This window comes from Carettochelys insculpta, chromosome 19 (assembly GCF_033958435.1).
Source record: "Carettochelys insculpta isolate YL-2023 chromosome 19, ASM3395843v1, whole genome shotgun sequence".
Classification (NCBI taxonomy): Eukaryota; Metazoa; Chordata; order Testudines; family Carettochelyidae; genus Carettochelys; species Carettochelys insculpta.
Window position 1 is genome coordinate 21,741,297 of NC_134155.1, and position 18,853 is coordinate 21,760,149.

Consider the following 18,853-nt stretch of genomic DNA (forward strand, 5'->3'; position numbering starts at 1 on the left):
TTTCTTAAACATTTCCCTTGGTCAATCAATAGTTCAAAAGATTGCAATATACCATTTGTTGCAAGAGTTTAATTCAGTACAAGAGTCAGCTACAGTTTACTAGCATTGCACAATCACTTCCCTTTCTCTGTATCAGCAGTCCCAACAGCATTATTTTGGCCACTCAACATCTGACAGTGTAAAGTCTGAATAGTGATAAGGCAACACACGACAGTGCCTTTAAATGAAAGTGACCAGCAGACTGAAGATAAAATATCTAGTTTTGAGATAAGTGATTGACTAAAGAGAAAACTTAGTCTTCAGCGAACAGCATGTGCACAAGCTCTTTGTTAAGACATTCTTCTTCTACCAACTTCTGAGGCTGAAAGGAAAAAAGAAGCAGTTTCAAGAAAACCCTAGTTCAAATGTCTTTTACAGTTTCTTTCCTAACATAATGGTATTGATCTCTTTAACTAGAGACTAATAAACTAGCTTTTTTCCTCAATGTCATACACAAGTGAATTAGGTGTTGAAACAGTTGTGGAAAATTTGTCCAGTTTGGAAGATTAATTTATTCTATCCCCACCAGCTTTGTTGCTCCTCTTGTCCCAAATAACTATAACACAGCATAAAATATAACGGTTAAGAATGTCAAGTACTGTGCTTTTGCAGTCTCACTCTATTTTCAACATAGCCTCCAATGGTTTTTGTCTTTAAAGTTCCCAGAATGGAACCACAATGCTAGTGTAGTTCAGAAATAAGTTTCCTGAATACCTCAGCTACATTCAAAGCTCTTTTGAAAATGCTAGCCCCAGCTGGTGGATGCTGAGGTGTATCGAGAATGACTGTCAAGTTTTGCATAACATGAGTTCACTCAACACCACACCAAATAGTTTGAAAAGGGTGAAGTACCTGTAACAGATTTTTATTCTGAGCAGGAATTAATGAAATTAGAAGAGCAGTGGAGCGCAGAACTGCTGGTGCAATTGCCAGCTCAGCTGTTTTTTTCCCCACTTTACACAAGTTTAATAAAATACTTACTGTTCCATATTTAAGTAGTGTTGGCACTGCAGTTAGTTTCAGATGCTTTCTGAACTCATTGTATGGGTCTTTCCAGCTGTTTCAAAAGAATTGGTCAGTTAGCTTTATATAGCAGTTCTGCTCTCTGTTTGCAGGGTCAGATTGCTAATGATTATTTAAAAAAAAAAAAAAAAAAAAAAAATAAAAGCTAAGCACAAGGAAACTAGGGAAGTCTACTTCTGTATTCTTAATACATACAGGTGCCACCAAAATAACTGGAAATAAAACAGTTGCAAGGAATTCTGGATCAAATTAACATTAACCGCTGCAACATTAGCAACAAATTACAGTAAACTCTTTTGTATCCAGCAGCCCTTGGACTGAGAGGTTGCTGGATGTTCAAATATTCTTGACAACAGAGCTATACCTAGCAATGCAAAAGGTTAAAGGAAAACAAGAAATATGTATGCAGAGTACTTTACCAACAACAGTAGTTTTATACACTAAACTTATACTGTATTTGTATTTACTTTCACTATACTGTACCTATGAAAAACATTAAGCAAAATTTACTTATGGTTAAAATGTCTTATTTGAGCGTTCTGGACATAGAATGCCAGATATGAAAGAGTTTACTGTATTTTGCAACTTTTAGATGGATAATTCTCTGAATTCTGAATATCACTTGAAGTGCAACCTTTAGATCTAAGCAGTTAATTGTTTAAGTGCAAAATGGCTGCATTTAGATTAGGTAGGTTAAAATTTCAGTTCAACTGCTATGGTACTGTGATAAGGGATGATCCTAGGCATAAAAGGTAACAAGTTTTTACAAGTACTCTGGAGGAGGAGAAGGGTAATTAGACTTGTGAAACTAGTGTAGACATTTGAGCTCAGTGAGAACAGTTGGAACAGATGACTTCAGATATGCTTTATGGGATGTTACATGTAACAGAGCTAAAGAATTGTTTCAGCAGAAATACCACAAGAAGCTGTTAAAACATGTAACTCTTCAGCACTTACTAGGCTCTGTCTCCTACTTGGCAGTAGATGAATACAGCTCCATCAGGCAGGCTATTTAGTTCACTCCGCACAACTGGTTCAGCTAAAGAGTATAGAGGTTTCAAGGTAAGTTTAGATTACATTTTTAATATTTTTACAGTTGTGGCATCTTACATTGTCACCTCTGCTGCTCTTGCTTTGATTTTCCTGCTCATTTTGATTCATACATTAGTCACCAGGCTTTCCTAGTCTCAGCCTCCTGTGCATGAGATAGCTTACTTGAAGTCAGCACACAGTTAAGTTACTTTTGAAGACCTGCTTCTGGAGCATAACTAGAAATAATTTAGGTACACATTGGCTATTGCATTCCCCAAGTCTTTGTTTCTTTCTCTTGGGATTACAAGCTCCTCACATGCTTAACTACATGAGTGCATCAAGTCTGTATTCTTGTAGGGAAAAACAAAACCAAACCTGGTACTCAGCCAGCTTACCACCCCCTGCCAATCCTGTGACGGGCTGCAGAGGTGCCAGTATGCAGTACGAGCAAGTACCAGCACCAAAAAAGCACCACATTAAGATGAAAAATACATATGAATTTGCAAGTGCGGAACTCCCATCAAGCCAGGCCCATATTTTATTGCTACGGAATCCTATGCAAAGTAGCTATTTTGCAATGCTTTCATAAATTAGGGTTAAACTTGATCATAAATTGGCATCCTGCTAGTGCCAGTGGTTGAGGCAGGGCAAGTTTGCTAACTAAATACCATTCACTGTATAAGCAATAGATTGATCATTGAAATAAAAGATTTGAGAATGTGTGTGTGTATCACTGTGGCTAACAGCTTATGATTTGAGGGAACCACATTTGGAGCACTGGTGAGGACAGAGAAAGGTGTATTTTCGAGACTATGTAACCAATGGAGGTGGATTTTGTGTGTCTTGAATGACTCAGCTCCACTGAGAATTTTTTACTCCTCCCTCATCCCCCGACTGTATGGAACTACAGGGAAAGGCTCAGCTCCTGCCAGCTATTCCGTGCAGCTGGCAGCCTCCCGTTTAGATAATCTTCCCCTCGGGCATAGGTGTGAATGGAGCAGCTATGAGAGAAGACTCGGCCGAGGGGAAGAGCTGGGGTGGGGCAGAGAAGGGAGCCTTAGGCATGAAGGGGAAGAGCCTGGTGGGGATGGTTTGGAGAGCATCACTTCGGGGCGGTACAGCGGGGGCAGGATGCGGAGAGAGCGGACCCCCACAGTACCCGCAAGGTGGAAGAGTTCCACTCTGCACTCACCCGTCACGCAGTCCGGGCACCAGCTCTTGCCCTGGGCATCTTTGTCCCCGCAGAACAAGGCAAAGATGGGTCGGCCGTGGTGCTGCTGCGCCGCCTGCACGAACTCGCCGTAGCCCCGCACCGCCTGCTCCTCCCAACCCATAGCTGCCCTGCTGCTGCTCACGTCCAAATGGACACACCTGCGCACACACCCCACCCCGGCGAGGGGTAGGCGGGGGGAAAAGTGCATTGGTCTACGGCGGCCGGGAAAGGCCATGTGCCGCTAACTCCAGTCTCCTCCGCCGGATTGGCCAGCTTGGGCACCCTTACCCGCGGCTTTCCCCTCCTTCCCAGCATCCCCCGCGTTGGCGGCGGCTGTTGTCATGGCGCGGGTTTGAAGCGTAACGCTTTGTACCTCTCGGTGGTGGGTGTCCCCGCCCCCTGCTGTGGGGTCTTGTGCGCCCGCGGCTATCCCGCGCCTTGGCCCCGAGTGTGTGTGGGTGGGGGGCAGGGAGCAAGGGGAACCCGTGAGTCTCCCTGCCCAACGCCCCGGGGCCTCCGCTCCCCTATTTACTGCCAGAGCTGCGGCTCCCTGGGTCCTGTCTCTCCGCTGCCTCCCACAGTGCCAGGGCCAGCGCTTCTGCCGCCCCTCGGCCCAACGCCCTGCGGGGCTGCCCCTGCCGACGTGGTACGTGGAGCCGTGCAGCAGCCGGGCGTCCCCCACGCTGGGGGGCAGCCCCACGAGCCGGAAGCTCCCCAGTGCCCGGGGGTCTGCAGGAGTGGTGTGGTGGTGATGGTGGTCGCGGCGGGCTTGCTTGGCAAATCCTATCGGGGAAGCTCTCCAGGTGTGCGCAAGGACGCCAAGTGCCCCGGTGAGGGTGGAGAGAAGCAGAGAACAACCAGGAGAAACCCCAGTAAAAATATCCACTAGAACTTGAGGAGGGGTTGAAATGAAGGAGTTGATGGTCTGAATTTAAATGACCCTTCCAGCCCAGGCTGGCTTTGAAATGGAGGGGGCTGGAACTGTATGGGGCTTTCAAATAGACAAGGAGGAAAATTGAAGTTGATTTAGAAGTGGAGTTTCTATCTTGTCTAGCTTGGTTGTGAGGGGTAGTAGCAGTAGAGTGGAATTAACAGTTACAGGCAAAGGAGAAATATTTATGTAATGTGTTCACATAAAAAAGGAAGAAATATAAAGATTCAGGTTAGCAGAGTAACTAGCTGGCACTGCGGAGAAAGTAGTACTTGCTCCAAAAGTGAGGATCATGGTTGGGACACACAGAAAAAAACGTAATTTCCTGGGGAGCAAGGTGAAGCAGTCTGTGACTTAGGCTGGAGAGAAAGAAGCAGAGCCATACCTGATCTAGAAATTGTTTGAACAGGGGCTCCTCTGGAGTCCTCTGCTCCAGGCTGGAAATAGTTGTTGTTGAGTTTATGTATGAGGACTTCATGATCCATTACTTTTGTTTTATTTCCCTTTTCAGTGATGAATATAAGCATCCAGATGTATGTTCTCCATTGGTCTGCCAGATTTTGAAAACTATATAGTCAGTACTTCTTGTGTCTCTGGCAGTTAAGAATTTGGGGCACATTGAAAAAACAAAGAGTTTTTTTTACTCACCACTTTTCCACAGACCACAGTTTCTGTCCCCTAGTAGTGACAGCTGCAAAAGTTGTGCCTTAACCTTGTAGTCTAATGTGAGCCTTCCCTGGGGTCTTCACAGTGTCTAATGTTGCATTACAGCCAGCTGCTTGGGACTGTGAAAGAAGAACATAAGCTGTACCTTGTACATCAGAAAATATGACTATATCTCCCACTTTGCTTCCAGCCCATACCACTACATAGAACATGTTCTCAAAATTATTTCTCCAAGTGAGTGTTTTGCTTGTTAAGCTATTACATTTGTTAGGCCTTGTCTTTTTCTTAAACCCAAGCCCTCACACCCAAACATCTTGTCTGCTATTTATAATTTTAGCGGAGGCCAGTTCTCAGGTGACAGGTGGATTTTCAAAATCCTTATATTCTATTCAATGTGATGGGACCAAGCAAACCATCTACAATCTATGATCCATTTGCATCCAGTACCCAACCAGAAAAGAATGAAGCGAGGACTCTCCAGACGCAGGTATTATTTGACTTCTGCCAGTGATGGGTTCAATATTCAGTATTGGATTTGCCATCCTGTTTTATAGTACGATAAGCTTAATCTACTTCCTGACACTAGTTCTGTGAACAGGTTCCACCTCCCAAAACTGGCGTTCTTTGGTCCGGCCACATCTGTAGTCTGGCAGGACCATGACTGTTGCAGGACCAGAGAACTCTGGGCCATGAGAATGTTAGAAGGAGAGCCCAGGGGGCTTCGTTGCTGGGGCCAGCACCCACAGTGCTGGGGCGCACTGGCAACCTTGGCAGGGCTGAAGCTAGTGCCCCAGGGCTGGAGCTGCACTGCTGCCTGGCCGGGGCTGAAGCCAGTGCCAAGGGTTGCAGCTGGCAGCCTGACTAGAGCTGGAACTGGCCTTTGCAAGGCCGGGGCTGTGGCCGGCAGCCTGACTCGGGGCTGAAGTGAGCCTCCAAAGGGCCAGCAGCTGGGGCTACGGCCAGCAGTCCAGCCAGGTCTGCGATTGGGGCCAGCCCAGGCTGGGCTGGAGGTAAGGGGGCTGCAGGGGCCTGAGGGGTGGGAGGTGGGGGAGAAGGGGACAGGGAGCTGGTGGGGTGTGGAGCTGCCAGCAAGGAGAGACAGCGGGGCCGGGGGGTGGGGGGCAGGGAGACCTCCCTTTGTTCAGCAAATTCTCTTGGTTGAGACTGGTCAGGTCCCAAGGGTGCCAGCCAAGGGAGGTGCAACCTATAGGCCGTTGTCTACACTAGCCCCAAACTTTGAAATGGCCATGCAAATGGCCATTTTGAAGTTTACTAATGAAGCGTTGAAATACATATTTAGTGCCTCATTAGCATGCAGGCGGCCGCGGCGCTTCAAAATTGACATGGCTTGCCACCTCGCAGCTCGTCCAGAAGGGGCTCCTTTTTGAAAGGACCCCACCTACTTCGAAGTCCCCTTATTCCTATGAGCAGATGGGAATAAGGGGACTTCGAAGTAGCCGGGGTCCTTTTGAAAAGGAGCCCTGTCGGGACGAGCTGTGTGGCGGCGAGCCGCATCAATTTCGAAGCACTGCGGCTGCCCGCATGCTAATGAGGCGCTGAATATGTATTTCAGCGCTTCATTAGTAAACTTTGAAATGGCCATTTGCATGGCCATTTCGAAGTTTGGGGCTAGTGTAGACATAGCCATAGTGTCAGGTTTGGCCGCCTATTTTCATGTGTCACCGGCATCCATTGGCTCAATACTTCCCCCTTTTTAAAAAAGTGCTTTGAGATCTACAGATGAAAATGTGTACGTGTTAATATCTGTCTTCACCAGTTCTCACTTCCTTCTCTTTCACCACCTGTGATTACTTTGTTTTTATAGTGATTTAAATACATATTATGACATGACAATGTCCAGTGCCAAAGCTCTTTGGGATAGATTTTAAAAGGTTTAATTTCACGTTAGTGGGAACTAGGTACCTAAATGCTTTTAAAAATCCCTCTAGGCATCTTACCTGCACCTTTAGGTACCCAACAGCCTTTAAAATCTGTCCTTTGAGAGGGGAAGGATGCTTTAAGACTAAAATCAATAATACCTGTTTGATAAATTGTAATGTGAAGGGAGTTACATTTGTCTTTATTTTATGTTTGAAGTGCCACATCTGTGCAATATGATATATAATCAGGACTTTTTGTTTAATCTGTGGAACAGCTCCAGTTTAATAGGAATATTCCTGCTGCTCCAGAAAACTTGGCTGTCAGATTCTCCAACCCTCGTCCAATTATAATAGAAAAGTTGAAGCCACCTGATGGTCGGAGACATCTAGGTGGTGGTGATGATGCCAGTTTAAGAAGTTCTGTCCCATTTTCAGTCGTATCTGAAGAGAAACTAAAACTGGCTATCCATCTAGCCAAAAGGGATGTAAAGCGAAGACAGCTAGAAGAACAAGTAAAAGAAATTGAAAACAAGTTAGCGTTCCCCCAAACATCTGAGCAGTGTCAGAATGAAGTATCTGAAAATCCTGCAAAAAGGAGTGTATCAAAGTCTCAGACAAACTTGAAATATCATCAACAACTTGGTCAACCCTTCAAAATGGAGACTACCAGCTCTGGTGCGAAAGTATATCTCTACACTCCAACTCAGGGCAAGTTAAAACCACTTGTTTCAGACTCTCCACCAACCCATGATCCAGGACCAGGGCCCAAGCCAAGCCTGAAAAGAAGTGAAGATAAAAGTACACAGGAAGTCAGACGTCTTCAAAAAGAGCTGAGATGTTGCATCCAGAAAATTGAAGAACTGTCTAAAAAAGGTGAAAGACATAACAGTTTTGGTTTTTGTGTTGTTACTATAGCATGCTTCTCTCTTCTTCTTTCCATTCTTAGGCTTGGACTTGAATCTGTCTTTAATTCTCTCTCTTTCTGACAGCGTAGGTGGTAGGGATGGAAAATCCCATTTAATTAGTTAATCAGTTAAATGTTAAGTTTAACTGGTTAGCTTATTCAATGGGTAGGGGCAGCTGTGAGGGCCGTTCCAGGCCAGCTGGGCTGGAGCCCTCCTTCCCCTGCTGCAACCAGGAGTTGTTGTGAAGGGGTTGGAGCACCCCTGCTTGCACATTCATGAACTGGGGCTGCTGTGGCTGAGAGTTGCTCCAGTGCCCCTGCCCACAGGGTGCCTTGAGCCCCTACAGACAAAGGCTGCTCCAGTAGGGCAAGGGTCCGCGGCAGCTCTGTGGTGGGGAATTGGTTCAGTGCTGGCTCCCCTTCTTCTACAAAAAAAGGCATTGGATAAAACTATGTAGAAACATCCTAAAATAATACGGAGACAATTTTACACGTTCTGTATTATTTCAAGATAATTCCTTGCTAAAGTAAAGACGTGAATTGGTTCTGCATGTATGAGTCTCCCTTGCTAGGTAATGTTCATGTATTTAGCTTAAATCGGGATTTCCTCAGATTAATTAGATTATCAAAATCTATAATTCTGTGTTGTGCAAAAATAACACTTTTCAGAGAGATGTGAAGAAATCTTGGATCCTGATGAAGAGCGACGAGTTCGCATTAGGAAACGGGAGCAAGCTGCACGATCTGCTCGGATGCTGTATGTCCTCCAGCAACAGGTAGGAACCAATCCTTTTTTAAAAGAATGTACGTGAAATGTTTTTTTTTTTTTGTATGCAAAGAACTGGACTGAAACAAAAGCCTCTGAAATTTAGGGAAGTTCTAAATTCAATCTGAATTTCATCACTGGGACTACCATTTTAATGGGATAAATCAAAATACCTCTGAATTGGAAAGTTGGGCTCTTGAACTAGATTGTATAGCATAGGCATATTGTTAATCTAAACACACATGCCACTGGTCCTCTGATTTTGTTTTGTGAATAAACAGGTAAAAGAAATCCAGGAAGACTTGGAGAAGCTGAGTCCTCATAAAATCAAACACACTAAGAAGGTAAGATGTATTGAATTTAGATCAAATCTTTCTGAAAACAAGTGTTCTGGATCTTGAATGAACTTTTGGCTAATTCAATTTCTGGGTATCAGTTACAAAGTCTCTTTTAATACATTATTGGAGAGGTATTCTCAGGCTTCCAATGCCACACCATCCATCTTGGCTTTATGCATATAACTCAGCTGGTTTAGTTTAGGCTAGCATAAAATTTGGTATATTAACTGCATAACATTGATTAATAAAAAACTAAAGGCGGATGTAATTAATGTAAGTTAACCTGGCTTTTTGTAAAATATGTCCTGCTAGAGTAACTTGATTTTTTAAAATGAAATTACAAGCTTGGTTGGTAAAGGTAATAGCATTGACATAATATGCTTAGATTTCTGTAAGACATTTGACTTGTTGCCACTTGACATTTTGATTTAAAATGAACTAGAATGGTATGGTATGCAGAGTTGTTTCAGCTATGTTGGTCCTGGGATATTATAAAAACAAGCTGGATGAGCTATATCTTTTACTGAAACTTTGTGTAAGCTGAAAAGTTTGTACCTCAGTTGCCTTTTATCTCTAATAAAATTAACTTTGCAATTGTTGAATGGGTTAAAATCTGGCTTACAGATCTAAAAATGTAACTAAACAAGGAATTGGTCATCAAGTTTGCATATGAGGCACAAATTGGGGGACTTTTTAATAATAAGGATAGTTCTTTGCTTCAGAGAGATCTGAATTGCTTGGTAAAGTAGAAGCGAACAAACTACGAGCATTTTAATAAAACTAAATGTAGATGTATACCTCTATGAACAAAGAATATAGACCAAACTTACAGGCTAGGGGAATTGATCTTGGGGAGCAGCAACTCTGGAAAACATTTGGGTGTCTCAGTGGATAATCAGCTGACCATAAGCTCTTAGTGCGATATTGTGGACAAAAGAACTAATTAGATTCTAGGCTACATAAATAGAGAACCTGTAGCTAGAGCAGAGAGGCTATTGTACCTCTGCATTTTGTGCTGGCAGGACTGCTGCTGGAATACTGTGCCAAGTTTTGGTGCTCACAAGTCAAGAAAGGTGTTGATTAATCAGAGTTCAGAGAAGAGCCACAGGAATGATTAAAAAGTTAGAAAACATGCCTTGCCAGCAGTAGACTCAAGGAGCACAACTTAATTTAACAAAGAGAAGGTTAAGGGCTCACTTGATTGCAGTATATCAGGATATGTACGAAGAACAAATTTAATAATGGGCTTTTCAATCCAGCAAAGAAATTTAGTAACAAAGTTAAAGCTCTGCAAATTCAAACTGGAAACAGGATGTACATTTTTAATGGTGAGAGTTATTAATCATTGGCACAACGTATCAAGAGTAGCGGTGGAATCTCTATCCCTGACAATTATTAAATCAAATTGTCTGCTTTTCTTAAAGATTTGTTTTAGGAATTATTTTGGGAAGGTTCTCTAGTGGGTGTTACACAGGAGGTCAGACTAGATGATCACATTGATGCCTTTTGGCTTTAGAATTTATTAATCTTTTCTGTACTCCTTAAGCAAATTTAATCACAAGGGTGAATATGTCTTTATCACAATTAAGGGAGAGCAAAATATAGTTACTTACATGATCAGTGAAATTCTATTGATTCTCTAAATAATACCACCACTTGAAAAGTGCTGGATATTTAAGCACTCATATCTTTCCTTTGTGCCACAGTCTCGAGCGATGTCCAGATTAGCAGCTGCTCACAGAGGAGCCATTCGTGCCTTGCAGATGTTTGCCACTCAATTTACTGATCAATCTGAGCAGCAAGTTCCTGCCCATTATAAGGAGTTGGGCAATCTCATTCGACAACTGTCTCTCTGTTCTGCCAAATTAGAAATGGATTCTTCTGTTCCTGATATCATCATAGACATTCTGCTACAAATTGAGGTGTGGAAAGTATTTACTTTAAGTTGATGTAGAAGAAACTGGATAAATATTTAAGTTCGGGATGTAAACTATATCACACTTGGGGGATAAAATATACCAGTAAAAATATGACACAATAAGCATAATAATATGTCAACTACATGCTGCAGTTGCCAGGGTTTATGGCTTTATGGCTTTCAGATGCTGCTGTAATGACCGTAATGTAAGAATGTATCTATGAGTTAAAAATATAGCTGCAAAATTTACTCGTTAGTATGTTCCATAATGACTTTGATTGGAGATCCTTCTACCAGGTATATGATTATCAGGTAGAAGCTCACTGTGGGTGAGTATGGAGGGGAGTAAAGTAGCTCTACATTTTAAAATATTTATTCCTGTTCGTACAGTACAGAAGCTCTGAGAAACAGTGTTACTGTTGTAACCTTTTACTCCAAGTAAATCTTATTAAACTGATCAGGATTCTGTAGGCCCCATGAAAAAGTAGATTTATTGTTGTGTATTTTAAGTGTTGAACATCTGACACTGCAGTCATGAGAAGGTTTTAGAAAATATTTTAACCACCTTAAAGTAGTATCATAATTACAGTACCTGTTATTAGTGTTTGCTTACAGAAAACAGAGGTACTCGTTGTTGCGTCAGTGTGGGGGCGGGGAAGATTGATTATTTGTGACATCATATTGGAAAAAGTCTTTCCTCTGGAAGGAAGGTGAAAAGTTTTAATCTGTTGCTGTGAGCCACTTTTTAAGAGTGATTTTTACGTTGGCTAACTATAGGATGATTATTTGTTGGAGTAGATACTAGAAGAATATCATGTTATCTGTGTGACAGGCTAATTTCAGGCCTTGAGGTGCTGTTAGCAAGGACATACATATTAAGTCTGTCTCCGGCAAGAATAGCCTATGCCTCAAGGCCGTGTCTACACTAGCCAAAAACTTCGAAATGGCCATTTCGAAGTTTACTAATGAAGCGCTGAAATACATATTCAGTGCCTCAATAGCATGCAGGCGGCCATAGCGCTTCGAAATTCACGCGGCTCGTCCTGACGGGGCTCCTTTTCGAAAGGACCCTGCCTACTTCGAAGTCCCCTTATTCCTATGAGCAGATGGGAATAAGGGGACTTCGAAGTAGGCGGGTTCCTTTCGAAAAGGAGCCCCATCTGGATGAGCCGCGCGGCGGCGCGCCATGTCAATTTCAAAGCGCCGTGGCCGCCCGCATGCTAATGAGGCGCTGAATATGTATTTCAGCGCTTCATTAGTAAACTTCGAAATGGCCATTTGCGTGGCCATTTCGAAGTTTGTGGCTAGTGTAGATGTAGCCCAAGTGTTGTGGCCTGGTTATGGGGAATGTACGTAAAAACCATGCCTCATTTTGGAATGCCCTTATGTGGCTTCAGCACAAGGACTGAGGAAACAGGAATTGCAGGTTCTGGAAAAAACAAGAATAAGACGCAAAAATTTATATTCTATAGTTCCCCTCATAATCATGGATGTTTGTGTTTTTCCTATGTTCAGTTTGAGGCCAAAGTCGTCTCGTTCAGCCTACCATTTCAGTACTTATTATAGATGAGCTTGCAAGCAAGTTATGGGCTGAACTAGGAATATACTCTTTACTGTTCTATAAATATACTAATATTCTGTGTAATTGCATGGCCCCATCACCATAGTCTCTGAGCACCAGTACTTGTGTCTGTAAATGTGACAGATATTTAACCTTTTGGAGGCTACCTTAATTATTGATCAGACAAGAAGGATTTTATGATGTCCTAAAATTTTGGCATGATTTCTGGATAATAGAAATAAGAATTGATGATGCCCACCAAAATGGTCACAAATGCTTGCTAGGCAAGCAAACTACCTGACCTATTGGCAGCTTCTCAAAGCCCTTCTCAGCTTTGAAGTTTCCACTGTAATTTGATTCATTTAGCTTCTGAAGGTGATTGAGGCATTGTCTTAAAATGGACTTCACCAAAATAATAAATTCAGTGTTACTTAGTCCTGGCTTGACCTCCTTGGGGCTTTGTTCTCCCTTCTTTAGCAATGAGCTGGACGTGACACGTTAGCAGAAGTACACATTTCCCCTCTATACTGTTTTCCCAAATGGCTCTAGAGGTCTCCCTGTAGTATCAAGAGTAGTTCAATTTCCATGGCCCAGTCATTAATGGGCAATGAAAGTGTTAATGCCAATTGCAGCATTGTGTTTTTTGGCATATGAACTAGTGTCCATGTGGACTAACAATTGAACATTGAGTAGTTGTCCTAAGATTATGTATCTGGGTACATTTTATAATTGTTTTAGGACTTGTTTTCTTTTTAAAGTTTGATAAAATGTGTAATAAACGTTTGAAGAATATAAACTAAATGCTCTTTGGGAGCTTGCTTTAGGTAGTAGAATCATTATGTAAATGATATAAGCATTTTCATGTGATAGTTGAATATGTTAATGTGACAAAGCTTTTTGAGTAGTAATTAAAAAAACAGTACAGTTGAGGTTTGCATACATTCTACAAATCAAATATAATGAGAGATTAACTTAAGTGAAAAAAATTGACAGGATTTGGATTCTCTACTGGACAAGAAACGGTCACCCAAAAAAGTGAAGAAATGTCTCTCAGCATCTCAGGTTAAATCTCCACTGAGCAGTGAGATGTTTCCAGCCAGAGAGCAGATTACATCTCCAAAGAAAGAGAAGAAACCACTCATCTTAAAGGAGCGACTTGGGGAAGAGCAGAAAAAAACTTCAGTATCTAGGAAACTCCTAAGTGGTATGTGTTCGGAACACTTAATGAAAAGGATTTCATTGGTTAATATATAAGCATCACAGTCATCATCAATGATATGTATAATACATTCTTTTTTTAAGTCTGAGTGCATTATGATCATCCTGTATTTGCAGTCCCTACACAAGTTTTTCACTGCTTCGCATGAATTAACAACTTGTTGCTGTAAAAGGGTTCTCCAGCTTCATGTGCCATCTTATAACCTCATTAATTAACTTTTTTTTAAAAATATCTTTGCCATACTGTTTGTAACTGTGTGCTTTGGAGCACAGCAGGATTTTCTTCTAAAGAGACCTACAAATATTTATGCTGCAGTGTATATCTGAGGTGACGATGCTTTATTAGTTGATTGTAATGATACATGTAAAATACATTTAACTACCTACATAGCTGTTTATGAAATACGTGCTAATAGAATATAAGGTTATCCACTGCAGGGAAATCTGCATCATAGCTGCATCAATGGCTGTATAGAGTTGGATTACATGAAAGGTGATACCAAAGCTTTAGCTCAGAATTTCCTTGGTTTTGTGTAGTTTTTGAAAGAGGCAAAACCCTCCAAAACTAGTCTCTTAAGTCTAGGCTGTTTTCCAATCGCTCAGTAACTTTAGCCTTTTTCTTCCTCCTAGTTTCAAGGCACAGAAAAGATGCATTTGCTTATGGGTAGAACAGAGGACTGGAAATCTGGGTTTTATTTCTGTCTTTGCCACTGGTTTGTGATGTGAGCTTGAGCTAATTTAACCACACTATAAAAGGGCTTGATAACACTTTCTATGTTGTGAGTTTTAGCTAAAACAGTTTGATACATCCTGAAGACATTCAAAAGTATAACATTAGTGTATAATAATATGTAGTGTCTTCCTCAAAGGGTTGTTCTTAGAGCAACATACGCTAACTTTCCTCCCTTTCCCCTACTAAGACAACAATTTATGCAGTGATTCTCTCTCATCAACCTAAAGAGAGAGCATGTCTCTCGTCATCTCCTTAATTGTATATGTCCTGCTGCTAATAGTGTTAGTTCTTGTGTCTTTCTATTCCTCACATGGCCTTGAATGCCATGAATTTTGCAAGCATACAGACTGCTTACTGAAGCAGAGCAGAGACCCAGCTTGTGCAAGATTTGGCAAAGGAGATGTTTGGAGTTTCAGTGTTGTGGTGGTGGTGGTTTATTCTAGTGCAGTAATGTCTAGAAGTCCCAGTCATGGATCAGGACCTCATTGTGCCAGTCTCAGTACAAACACAGGACAGAAAGGTAGTCCCTACCGCAAAGAGCTTCCACTCTAAGACTTATTTTTGATTACTCATGCAGATGAAGATCAGCATGCTATAAATACTACATTGGCACAGAAACCAAGCAGCTGTGCTGATTGGGCAGATCAAGAATTCCAACCAGAGCATGACCCACACACTTCAGACAGAGCTGCAGTTTTAAAAGCAAGTCAGGATGCAACAATGAGAGCCGGAGCTGTGAAAAAAGCCCCTGTGCTTGAAAGTGGACCTTTGAAGAAGAAAGGTGTATTATTACCTGCCAAACAACAGGTACAAATGTAACATTTAAAATAATATATCCTGCCTTATTCTCTTATGAGGTGCAACTGTCATGTAAGCTATTGTGAAAGGGATGCCATCAACATGAAACTTAATAACTTTCAAATACTAAAGCAGTTTCAGACATCTGCCTCTGAATGTCCCTACCAGATCCTGTCACTTTATAATCACATTCTCCTATTTTTAAAAATAGTCTTTTCTGTCCTCTGTTTAAGTGTGAAAGACCCATGGATGAAAGTGCTCACTGCCAAAAATGTGAAACTGACAACAGGGAAAGCTCAGTTATCTGGCATGTTGGTTGCGGTGGCGGGGTTCGGGGAGAGAGGTGCTGGTTAATCTAATTAAGTGAGAATTATACCTTACCGATGGAATATCCATTTTCAAAGAATTGGAATATAGTAAGATGAACAACGTATAAAATAGTAAACAAGTACTCACCAGTCCAGTACATGTTAAAACACCCTTATCTGGCACACACTCATCCAGCAACATCCCTTATCTGGCAGGGCAGCGGATGTTGCTGGACTAGAGCACATCCATGGGACTGCAGCCGGGGTAACCCAGCAGCCTTGCGGCTGGGAGCTGTCTGGGTTGCAGAGCCCTGCTGGCAGCCTCAGCCACGGGGACCCAGCCGGGGTGGGGGAACCTGGACATCCCTGTGGCTGGGAGCTGGCTGGGGTGTAGAGCCCTGCTGGCAGCTCCAGCCCCGGGTGGGGGAACCTGGACATCCCTGCAGCTGGGAGCTGGTCTTGGTGCAGAGCCCCACTGGAAGCCCCACCTGCAGGGACTCCATCAGCCCTGTGGCAGGGAGCCAGCTGGGCACTGAGCCCCACTGGCAGCCCTTCGACTGTGGGGACCTATGGAGTGAGCCTGGTAGCCGTTTTGGGGAGGGGCCCTGCAGAAGTGGGCACCTACCCTAAGGACAGACAGCTCGACCTCCCCTCATCCGGCAAATCCCCTTATCTGGGGTCACTCAGTTCTGAGGGTGCCAGGCCAGGGAGGTACAACCTGTAGTGATACTGCACTGAAGAGCAGGTGATTTCTTGGAGCACTTAAGTGTAAACAGGTAAAGTTTTCTATACAGTTGATTATCTTAGAACACTGCATATCATTATGGACTGTGCATGGCATACATCCAGATCACTAAAAGTACGCTTAACACTAATACTAGATTGAACATAATTGAATCTGTCTTTGAGTCAGAAAGCACTTCAGGATCTCGTAGTGCCTCGGGATCATCATCAACATCAATTATCATGGTGGATGTAGAAGGGGTAGGAGATTGGGCTGCATCTGTAATGACCCTCTGACTATCTTGGAAGCTGCTTATTATTTTGAATCCATCCCTGATTTCAGCTTACTTGTTTTCTGCCTCTTTTGCATAAAAGTATAGTGCGGAATATCCAAATGCACAATGTATTTGTCGGGGGTACTAGACTGAAGATTTATATTGGGGAATATCGGAAATGCTGATAAATGAGCTTTCTAGTTCATTGAGTGCAAGATAATAGAACGTTTACTGTAGACACAAAGTATTTTCAACTGCCATAGTAAATGCACTGAAAAAACAGAGCAAATTCTGTTTCATGTTGTGATGGAGTGGGGCAAGTCCCTTTAGTTCCCTTGGGTTGGTTGGTCTCGCTGCTTCGGCCCCGGTCCGTCAGCCACGTTCTCAAGTCGGGCAGGCAGAGCCCATACAGATGCTGCAGCACCAACAGATCAAACAGGTCTTTTGTGGTCTGGGTCCTGCCCCATCTGACCACCAGTCCATACAGCTGCTCCAGCCAATGTCTGGAATTCAGTTACAGTCCACTAACGGACGGTACAAATGCTTCCATCCTTGGCATTTAGCCAGACCACCACAATGGCTGTGTGCCTCAGTTTCCCCTTCCATGCCACACAATAGGTTTGGAATGTTCCTCCTCATGTGAGAGGTTGCAAGACTAGTTACAGGGAACAATGATGACATTTCAGAGTTACAGACTCCTTCAACATACAATTCATGCTTCTACATCAATGTCCTCATGTCACATGGCTCTTTTCAAACATTCAGTGCATGGTACAATTCTACAGCTTTTGGTAGCAGCACCCCTTGGTTACAGCAGTCAGCGTGAGTAACAGAACAAACCCATTGCAACTGTACATTTACGTTGCTCTTTGGTAGACCACAACTTTTGTGTAACCTCCTTGAGAATCTGGTATTTTGGGGATAAATGGCTGAGGCCTTTCTTAGCACCATCAAGTTCTAATCTTCTCCCTTGCCCCCTGGGGTGGAAATCTGATCTCTCTGGCTGTGCCCTCCCTTCTAACAAGAGCTGGGCCATTGATGATCTCAGGGAGACGGCCCCCTTCCAGCCAGTCTGGAAATTTGCAAACCAAACTGCTTTCTGAGAGTTGTTTTGTGAGTCCCAGACGCAGAATCCACATGGAGGAATCCCTGTTTATCCCTTACTGGCCCACCAGGCCCACAGCTCCTTCATCCTTCCACCTCCAACTACTGCCTCCCCATGGAATCAGAATTGGAGTTCAGTGTGAGAATATAAGTGTTTCTAGCATCTGGAGATGGGGAATTGCTGGCGCTCTCCTGCATCCTACAGAGACTGACTGTGCAGCTGTTTTATTTGGTTCTCACAGGGCTGCTCACATTCCCTGAGAGTTTTTACTTTACTTGCACCAACTTCCAATTCCTGAGAAACTTTTACACTGCCTGCTTTGGACCCTTCCAGAGCACAGCCAGTGTTTCATACTCAGGCAGGTCCTGGCCATCAGGAGCTGAAACAAACTTCTCCCCAGTCAAAGGGCTGATCTGGCTCTTACAGACAAGCACCTTTCCTGTTCACTCTCCTTCACCTCACTCCCATTTTCTGCAGTCCCCACAGACGGGTCAGGAAAAGTTTCAGGGAAATTCTCTTCCTTAAGACATGTGTAGAAATCATAGTGGGTATTGGCAATAGTTAAGGGGTAACACATGCTCAGGCAAAAAATTGTTTTTTCAGTCAGTGGTGTCCCTAGAGCACCCTTAAAACATAGTTTATATGGAATGATGAAGGAAAGCAAAGGGCTTTTACATTGCTGTAGAGATGAGTATGGTCAATTAAAATTAATGAAAGCTAACTGCTTTCAGCTGCATTAGTGTAAAGTTTCCAATCATTTCAGGAATACTGGAGAACACTTAGCATGTTGTAGGATGTTGACATCAATGGGAGGCTTTCTGCTGACTTCTTTGGCCAGTTCCTAAATGTTCCTCCCTCACTCCAAACACTGAAAAAATGTCCTTATTACTCCCCTGGATCTAAATGGCCATTCCTGACTCTGAGTGTTCTGCATTTCCTTGCTTCTTGGTATTCCTGCTGTTGGAGCTCTTAAAAAAGTCACTAAGCATGCAGCATTGCCGCCAGTTGGCAATGAATTCTATAATTGGAAATAGCATATAACAATTTTCCAAAAAATTAACGTGAAAGTTAACTGTATGCCATTTATTTCACACTCAGCATTTATGCTGCTGTTTTTTCATCTTGGGTGAAATATTTCAGCTTTAAGTCCAGGACATTAATGATGTATTTAATAATGATTTGTAATTGTGCAACCACTTACTTGTGTTTTAGGAAATGCCATTTGTAACCAGCAGATGGCCTTCTTGGTACAAGAAAACTCATTAATTCTTTTTGCATGTTACTGATGTGTCCTTCTTTACAAATATTCTGAAATGCCCAAAATTTGAAAATAGATATTTTTGGATGCATTTATGCATGGATTGTTTTCTCATTCACCTCAGCCAGAAAAATTCAGATTTGATATAATTGTATCCATTTGTT

At 42.7% G+C, this 18,853-nt stretch overlaps 2 protein-coding genes across 4 annotated transcripts in view; one reads left to right on the forward strand and one right to left on the reverse strand.

The window, feature by feature from the left end:
• Nucleotides 1–51: 51 nt before the first annotated feature.
• TXNDC17 (thioredoxin domain containing 17) lies at nucleotides 52–3,541 on the reverse strand. The gene is made up of 4 exons (XM_075013261.1): nucleotides 3,287–3,541; nucleotides 2,020–2,101; nucleotides 1,021–1,096; nucleotides 52–361 (listed from the first exon to the last, which is right to left on the reverse strand). Exons 1-4 carry the CDS (start codon nucleotides 3,513–3,515, stop codon nucleotides 293–295), a joined length of 456 nt encoding a protein of 151 aa, XP_074869362.1. The 5' UTR covers nucleotides 3,516–3,541; the 3' UTR covers nucleotides 52–292.
• Nucleotides 3,542–3,657: 116 nt separating this feature from the next.
• KIAA0753 (KIAA0753 ortholog) overlaps nucleotides 3,658–18,853 on the forward strand; it is a 44,133-nt gene continuing 28,937 nt past the window's right edge. For 2 of the 3 annotated variants that reach the window (XM_075013937.1, XM_075013939.1), the window contains exons 1-9: nucleotides 3,658–4,110; nucleotides 5,010–5,138; nucleotides 5,242–5,391; nucleotides 7,060–7,657; nucleotides 8,358–8,464; nucleotides 8,736–8,798; nucleotides 10,499–10,714; nucleotides 13,265–13,475; nucleotides 14,800–15,029. In XM_075013937.1, coding sequence (XP_074870038.1) covers nucleotides 5,302–5,391; nucleotides 7,060–7,657; nucleotides 8,358–8,464; nucleotides 8,736–8,798; nucleotides 10,499–10,714; nucleotides 13,265–13,475; nucleotides 14,800–15,029 — 1,515 coding nt within the window. In that variant the 5' untranslated portion in view covers nucleotides 3,658–4,110; nucleotides 5,010–5,138; nucleotides 5,242–5,301. The remainder of the gene's footprint in view (nucleotides 4,111–5,009; nucleotides 5,139–5,241; nucleotides 5,392–7,059; nucleotides 7,658–8,357; nucleotides 8,465–8,735; nucleotides 8,799–10,498; nucleotides 10,715–13,264; nucleotides 13,476–14,799; nucleotides 15,030–18,853) is intronic. The other variant, XM_075013938.1, reaches the window with a different exon arrangement.

What these genes read in the sequence shown, in the direction of transcription:
- TXNDC17 (XM_075013261.1), bottom strand. Translation starts at nt 3,515, where the DNA reads ATGCACTTTTCCCCCCGCCTACCCCTCGCCGGGGTGGGGTGTGTGCGC. An exon ending in GTGCCCGGACTGCGTGACGG is followed by an intron (nt 2,102 to 3,286) that starts GTGAGTGCAGAG and finishes TATACTCTTTAG; the next exon opens with CTGAACCAGTTGTGCGGAGT. An exon ending in CACTACTTAAATATGGAACA is followed by an intron (nt 362 to 1,020) that starts GTAAGTATTTTA and finishes TTTTCCTTTCAG; the next exon opens with CCTCAGAAGTTGGTAGAAGA.